This window comes from Microcebus murinus, chromosome 6, assembly GCF_040939455.1.
Source record: "Microcebus murinus isolate Inina chromosome 6, M.murinus_Inina_mat1.0, whole genome shotgun sequence".
Lineage (NCBI taxonomy): Eukaryota > Metazoa > Chordata > Mammalia > Primates > Cheirogaleidae > Microcebus > Microcebus murinus.
In genome coordinates, this window is record NC_134109.1 from 1,854,258 (window position 1) to 1,861,837 (window position 7,580).

Sequence of the window (7,580 nt, forward strand, 5' to 3'; positions counted from 1 at the left end):
CTGCACCAGGGGGAATGACGGGCTGTCTCCAAGTGTGGGCATCGACTGTCCCACTGCCCTTCCCAGGTGGGGCTGTGCACTGAGGAGGGGGCTCCAGCCCTCAAAGGGTCCTGCAGTGCCGGAGTCTGCTTGTCTCAAAGAGGCGATGGGACCCTCAGGCCCCTTCTCCAGCCCAGGGCTGGTTTCATGGGAGAAGAACCAGCCACAGCCCTTGCGGCCCCTCTGTGTGCCCCGGGCTGCACTGCTGTCTGCCAAGAGCTCGGGTCGGCAAGAGCAGGTGCCACTGAGCAAGTAGGACGTGGGTAGAGAAAACGGGACACAGGACGGTTCAAGGGCCGACGTGCCAGCCTCAGCGAGCCAGATCAGCACCGTCCTGCGGCTCCACCAGGGGTCACCTTGAGGGCGCCTCAGCCACGTGGCCCTTATTGCCCCAGATTGGAGCCAACCCCTGTGCCATGGCCATCGGGCAGTGGCTGCAGGCTCTCCTGCTGAGGCCACAGCCCTGAGGGCCCTGCCACACCCACGCTGGTCACTGCCTTTCCCTGGTCATGGCGGCAGGGCGGGGCGACTCGGCTCCGTCAGCATCCAGCCTGCAGTGGACGGTTGTGCTATGTCTCCAGCGCCCGGGGCCACACGTGTGTGCTCTTCCTGCCCCTGCGGGGTCTTTTCTCGTGCTCTTCCAGCTGCTTCTACATGTGGGGAAGCGCTGAACCTCTGCACATTCCTTTTGTTCCCATCAGCCCCGTTGGTCTCCTGTTTTTTGTGGTGGTTTTCTGTGGCTTGTTGAGTTCCTGGGTAGGCTGCTCTGTCACCTGCAAAAGTTGGCTGTGTCCTTGTCCCCATGCTGTCGCTGTCCCCAGGTGCTGCTTTGCGGAAGGAGCTTTACTTGCTTTCTCAGCAGCTGTGGCGATGAATCCCTGGCACGGCCCTGCTTGTGCGCAGGGGAGGTCCCGTGGCTCAGACCCCTGCCCCTGGGCACTCAGAGTGGGATGACTCAGCCGCCTCTGCCTACCCGGCCAGGCCTCTGGCAGCGCTGGGAGGGTGCCAGCCCCCTGCAGTGACGCTGGTGACTAGTCACGGGGTTCACAGCCCCCTCCATCCCATCTGAGCCTCTAGCCTGGGCACGCCCTGAGTGTGTGTGTGTGTGCACACACACACGGTGCATGTGTGCGTGTCTGTGTATGCACACGGTGTGTGTGTGTCTGTGTGTGCGCACATGGTGCGCATGAGTGTGTGTGTGTGTGCGCACATGGTATGTGTGTGCGTGTCTGTCCATTGGTAGCCTATTGACCTTCCCCTGAGCAGCCAGGACTTGAGTCTGTGAACGTTTAACATCCTGAAAAAGGAGTAGGAAGGCCTCGGGGGGTGGGGATGCCAGGCCTAGGCAGCTCAGGCAGTTCTGGCAGGGCAGGGAACAGGAAGGGGCTCTGTGAGGCAGAAGGGCAGGTCCTAGTTTGTCCCCATAGCCCTTGGGAACAGCCTTTCATCTACACTGGGAGATGAGGAAAGGGGCTTGGGCAGGCCGCAGTGCTGAGCTAGGGAGGGCAGCCCCAAGACCACAGCGTCACTTGGTGGCAGAGGCTACGCTTCATAGTCTGCCTGCTTGGGTGGCTCCTCCTCAGGGCCGGGGCCCCCTCATTCCCCTTCTGGTTGCCCTGCCCATCACCGTCTGGCCAGCTGCTCCCCTGGTCCCGCACTGGGATGTGGGCTCCCCTGAGGACAGCCACAGAACCCGAGCTGGGTGATGCAGGGGTTCAGTTAGCTGCTGCCTCTGAGCTTCACCTCCTCACTCCACGGGCACTTGTGGTCACTCGGTGGGCTCTCCCACTGTGTGAGGCAACTGGGGCACTGAGCGTGGGCTGCTTTCACCCACAGGTCTTGCTCTTACCCAGACAGGTCAGTCTGCTCTTGTGTGAGCCACTGTAGACCCTGTCTGGGTGGCCTCCTCTGGGGACAGGCAAAGGAGCAGGCATGGGCTGCACCCCTCAGCACCTACCTCTGGAAGGGGTACTGAGGCAGTCCCAGCAGGCACGCCACCTCCTACTCTGCTCTCAGGCTCTGGAGTCCCCCAGGCCAGGCTCCAGCCAAGCAGGGTCAGTGCCCCAGGAACCGGTGTGGCATTTGCCATCTAGGCCAGGATGGGCAGCAACTGGAACACAGTGGTGGGTTTGGGTGAAAGGTGGGGGTAGCGGCCCCAGGCCCCTGGCTGGCTGGAGACCAGCCAGGCAAACTGAGGCCCTGGGCTGAGGAAATGCTGGGCAGGAATTTGTTCTCCAGTTATTTGTAGACCCTCCCTTGGGGCCTGGTGAAGGGGTCTGGGGTTCACGCAGGATCCTGTGGAGACTGTAGCCACACACGCTGGAGGATGAGAAGCTCCAGGGACAGGCCCCAAGGTCGGGCCCAGACCCTTCTCCCACTTTGGCCGTCATGCCCTGGGACCCTTGTGTTTTCTTGCCCTTAAATACCAGCCATCCTTGTCTGAACCCCAAGTTCTCTCTCTGGCCTGGCCTCCCCTGTAGGGAGCTCTGTGGCCACGCAGGGTGAGGGCCAGCACAGCCGCCTCCTGGTTCTGGCGAATCTGGCTTTTTTTGCCAGAGCCTTGGGACATTGCTGCATGTCTTTGTGCCTCCAGGTGACAGCTAGGGACAGGGAAGGGATGTTCATACAAGAATGACTGCATCCTGATTTGAATTTTCTAGTCTAGCTACCATTTCTGGTCAAGTCATGGCTTTCTTGTCCCCTGGCCCTGCGCTTGTGTCTGTCATCTATTCCTCCTATCTTGCTAAGGGGTAGTCTGTCAGAAGCCAAAGAAACTGCTTGCTCCTTGAGCCAGTAGGGTGTCAGGGCCAATTGCAGGCCCTCCTTGGCAGGGGCCTGCTGGCTGGCTCTTCCTAGAGGAGGGGCTGTGCAGAGAGCAGCCCTGGGCCTGCCCCATGGAGCGCCAGCGCTGGCTGTGGCTGGAGAGACCACAGTGGGGCGCCTGCCCTGGGCGAGGTCCACCTGCTGAGAAGAGGGGCTGCTCTGCTGCAGAACGGCCCTGGGGTATGCACGGTGGGCAAAGCGGCACAACCCAGTCTGAGGATGGGCATCAGCAGGCCCTGCGCTGTGCGCCCCCTGCTCACAGCAGGCGGGGAGGCCTTGGGGAGCCTCGCCAGGAGCAGGGCCCAGCGCCTGGGCTGACTAGGCTCCCTCTGCCTCAGGCCTCGGGCCCGGCCCACACATGGGTGCCAGCTCTGTGTTTAGTTGCTCTGCAAATGTGCACCTGCTCCATGGTCCCTTCCCAGTGCCCATAGGGTTCATCCAGCACGTCACAGCCGGGCAGGGCAGGCCTCCGAGGGTCCAGCTGCAGAGTGTGTGGCTCCAGCCCCCAGCCTCCCCACATGGCTGTGCCTCCCATCCTCCCCCACAGGCCAGAGCCCACTCACACCAGCCTGCAGACCCGGTGGCCACACCAGCATGTGGGAGGAAAGCCCGCCTCCTCTCCTGTGGGCTCCTGCCTCCCTGGGGAGGGCCAGCAGCCTCCAGGGAGACCTGGCTGTATGGGGTGGAAGGCACTTTTGTGTTTGGGAGTCTGCCCCTCTTCCCCCTGAGCAATTTCTGTGCATTGGAGAGGGAGCCACGCTTCTGTAGATTGTGCGGGTTTGTATCTCGTGCATGTATTTATTCCAAAGGAAACATGGGTCAAACATATTTGTTAATGTGAGATAACCACTAGCAGAATAGGCATAGATGGATGTAGAACCAGACTTCTACAGAAGGAACAGGAAAAGTTGATTAATCCAGAAAACATGGGAAAAAATACAGGAAGGAACAAGTGGGGTAGCCCCCTGACAGCGCCCTGGGGAGGGACCAGAATCACGCGGGTGGACACGCCCCTGAGCGGGGAAGCGGTGTGTCGGGAGGCTTGTGCACAGGCACTGGCCATGCTGCTAGAGGTGGCATTTTTAGACAGTGGCTCTCAGGTGACACTTGGAGCTGCCAAGCCCACCTTGTCCACCAGGTACAGGTAGGCAGGCTGTGCTGGGAGTGTCTGCACTGGGGCAGGCGTCAGTCCTTCATGTCAGCTGGAGGTGGCTGCGAGAAGGCGCCTCTGGCAGGGGCTCACATCCTCCTGGTCACCAGGAGGCAGGGGCTTAGGCTGCCACGCTATGCTCTCTTTCAGGTTGAGGCCTCTGGTGTCTACACAGCCAGCTAAGAAGGCGGCCGTGGGAGAGGTGCGTTGTTGCATGTGGCCTGGGGTAGGAATCTTGGGGAGCAGCTCACTCATTCGTTCCTGAGCCCAGACACGACGTCTGTGAGCCAGTCAAGAATAGACTCCACGCTGGCCTCACATAGGCAGGGAATCGAGGCCCCGTGAGGCAGGTTCTAGGTTCCAGGAGTGGGCAGGAGGCAAGGACAGGGCAGGGCAGGCTGCGGATGAGCAGTCGCCAATGTGTGCCCAGCGGCCAGAGCACAGCCTGCAGGGCCTCCCTCCCTGGGCCTGCCAAGAGCCTTCATATGGCCCCTGCCCAGGGCGCTGGGTCCTACTCCAGGTCCCCAGGGCCTGACGTGAGGCCTCCCTCTGGGTGATAGCCTTGGCTTGCCAGGCCAGGGCTCAGGGGTTTTCCTCCTGGACCATTACTTGTGGTTGGGACCCTGGTCTGGCCCAGGTGGCACAGGAGCGGCAGTGAGGGCTGGTGCAGCTGGAGGTGCTGGCCCAGGGTTAGGGGTGGTGTCGCTGGGGCTGGGCCTGAGCCGGTGCTGGAGCACCAGCCTCCCCACACACTGCTGTGCTGCTGGGGCAGGGCCTCCGAGCTGAGCCCGTGGAGTCCTTGAGGCTGAGTCCTGCTGCGGGAAAGAAGCCCTCAGGATGCTCCCGGAAGTGCACGCGAGATGGCCTGGGGGGAGTCAAAGGAGCAGGCGTGGGCTGCAGCCCTCAGCACCCACCTCTGGAAGGCGACCAAGGCGGGCCCAGCAGGCACGCCGCCTCCTGCTCTGCTCCCAGGCTCTGGGGTTCCTCCATGTCGGGCTTCAGCCAAGCAGGGTCAGCACCCCAGGAACAGCCCCAGCACAGCCTCTGGGAGACCAGAGGAGTAGCTGAGGCCTGTCCAGGGAGAAGGACAGCCCCAGTTCCACCTGCCATCCCAGACCCCTCCTTGTTCAAGGCCTTGCTCCAGAGCCCCCCTGCCCTTGGAGCTGAGCCGGTCAGGCCCGCGGCAGTCCTGGTGGAGAGTGGACCTGTGTCGTACCACCCCGACGAGGAGGCAGATGAGGAGGACCCGGACGAGGAGGACGGGGAGCCCTGCGTCAGCGCCCTACAGATGATGGGCGGCAGCGGTGGGTGGGGGCGCCCTCGTTGGCTGGGCCTGACTCAGGTGTGGGGTGTCTCTGCATGGGTGGTGGCGGTCCCCGTCAGTGGCGGGGGCTATGTGGGGACGAGGTCAGCAGGGCAGGTACGCGATTCTCACAAGGGCGCGGCCAGGACCGGGGGCCCAGGGGCAGGACAGGAGGATGGCAACTGGGCCCCTTCACCACACAGAGGTCCTTGGCTTCCCTGATTCTCCTCTGTGCTCTGCAGATTACGGCTGTGACGGTGACGATGATGAAGGCTACTAAGCATGGCCTCAACGCCAGCAGGGCCCTGGCAGTGGCCCCAGCGTATCTCCTGAGGATCACATGGGCCTCCCAAGCTGTGCTCACAGGCACGGGGCCGGGACTGAGGCAATGGGACCAGTGCCGCCCCACCTGCTCCACAACGTTCATCCTGTGGCCACACGTGGCCTCCGTGGTACTTACCATTGGGATCATGTTTTAAGCAATGGAAGGAATATTTTTACCTAGCAAGAGAAACCAGACTGAACTTCTACGTGTGTCTGATTGGACGTGGGCTGAGAATGCCCAAGGCTGCATCCCACAGCGTGGCCCAGCCTGCTGGCCCTCAGCCCACCCAAGAACCCTCAAAGGTGGGCAGTCATGTCCCCAATGTAAGGAAACTGAGGCATGAGGCAGCCCACTGCTGGTCCGAGGGAGCGGAGGGCTGAGTGTGCTGGCCCTCAGGCTCCGGGACCCAGCTCTGGAGCCTTGGGCCCGAGTGCTCCACTCCGGTCCCGCACCGTCCGCCTAAGAAGCACTGTGTCCAGCCCCTCTGCTGGAGCCTGGTGTCAGGGAAGGCAGTGGGAGGTCAAGGTCTCCCCAGGGTCAGTGGGCGCTTGGTGGCTCCCCAATACTGGGTGGCCATGTTGGTCTGGAGATAGCCATCAGCCGCCAGCTGCAGCCCCTCCTCCTGACCCCACCGCCCTCAGGTCCCGCCCACTGCCTTGCAGTGCCTGGAGCTCCAGGGCCCCGGGGTCCACCCAGGAGCCTGTGCGGCTGTGCCTGGTGGACGAGTGTAGTCCGGCAGCTCTGTCACATCTGCCTGTACAGCTCTCTGGGCGATGTGGCCAGCCTGCCTGGTGTCCTGGCACGCAGCGTACCTGCGGCACACAGAGCTGGGACTGGGCTCTGCATCCGTGGAGGGAGGGCTGGCAGGGTTCCTGAGCCGCCCTGAGGCCCAGGCCTCTTCACTGGCAGGCCAAGGACCCCTGCAGGGCCTTAGGTCGGGCGTCAGTGCCCGAGGGGGACGGCAGGTGCTTCCAGCTCTGGATGTGGCTCCAACCTGTCCCCTTAGGAGAGGGTGGCCTCGATAGCAGAGCTATGCCACAGTGTCCTGGGGCTGAGCCCTCAGTCTCCTGGTGGGGTGGGCTGGCGTCCTGCCCATTGTTTGGCCTCCAGCAGGCCAGACCGCACCCCTAGAGTGCAGCAGAGTCCCCGTGGCTGTGCACCTCTGCCTCCACCCTGTGGCCAGCCTGCATCCCTGACTTCTAGAAGGCTGGGGGAAGATGGATTTAGTGAAACAGAGATCTGCTACTTGAAGAAAACTGTCTGAGGCTGTTGTCTGTGATTCCTCATCTGGCTCCGTGGCCTGCCCTGTGGTGGCAGGCACAGGCGTGCCGGGCTTTGCGGGCCGTGCAGTGCAGGCTGGAGATGAGCCTGAGTCGGCCTCCAGCTGGGTGCACCTGTCCCTGGTGTGCCGTGGGAAACCCTAGCTGGGGATGTCCTCAGAGCCAGCCCTTCCAGCTTTGCCAACACCTGCCACGGGCTGTCCCCATGCCCATCCCACCTGCTGACCCCACGTCCTGACTACCTGGGCTCAGGCCGGGACTGGACTCAGGTCGAGAGCTTGGGGCTGCTGGCTGCCAGGCTCAGCCCTTCCCGGCACTTGGCCACAGAGGCGGCTCTGGAAGCCAAGGCTGCCGTGAGTGGGGAGGGGGTGCCCCCGGACGGCAGCGGCTCTACGTCGGCATGCGTCTGCGGTGTCTGCTGGGCCGGGCATGGGCTGGGCACAGGTGTGCTTCGGGGATGGATGGGCAAGCTCCCTTACGGGCCTCCAGGATAGTGGGGATAGCCAAAGGGCTCCAGGGACAGGTGTGCAGTGAGGAAAGGACGGGATGGGGCCACACCTGCAGGGCCATCACTGGGCCTGAGTGACAGGAGGCAGCACCTGTGCCAGGTGAAGGGCAGAGCTGGGAGGGTCCCTTCTGGGCTACAGGGCAGGGAGTGGC

General features: G+C 62.9%; 1 protein-coding gene across 2 annotated transcripts in view; it reads left to right on the plus strand.

The window, feature by feature from the left end:
- BRF1 (BRF1 general transcription factor IIIB subunit) overlaps positions 1 to 6,896 on the plus strand; it is a 63,277-nt gene extending 56,381 nt beyond the window's left edge. For both annotated transcript variants that reach the window (XM_012746448.3, XM_012746449.2), the window contains exons 16-18: positions 4,163 to 4,214; positions 5,145 to 5,316; positions 5,558 to 6,896. In XM_012746448.3, the coding sequence (XP_012601902.1) occupies positions 4,163 to 4,214; positions 5,145 to 5,316; positions 5,558 to 5,595 (262 nt within the window). In that variant the 3' untranslated portion in view covers positions 5,596 to 6,896. The remainder of the gene's footprint in view (positions 1 to 4,162; positions 4,215 to 5,144; positions 5,317 to 5,557) is intronic.
- Positions 6,897 to 7,580: the final 684 nt, after the last annotated feature.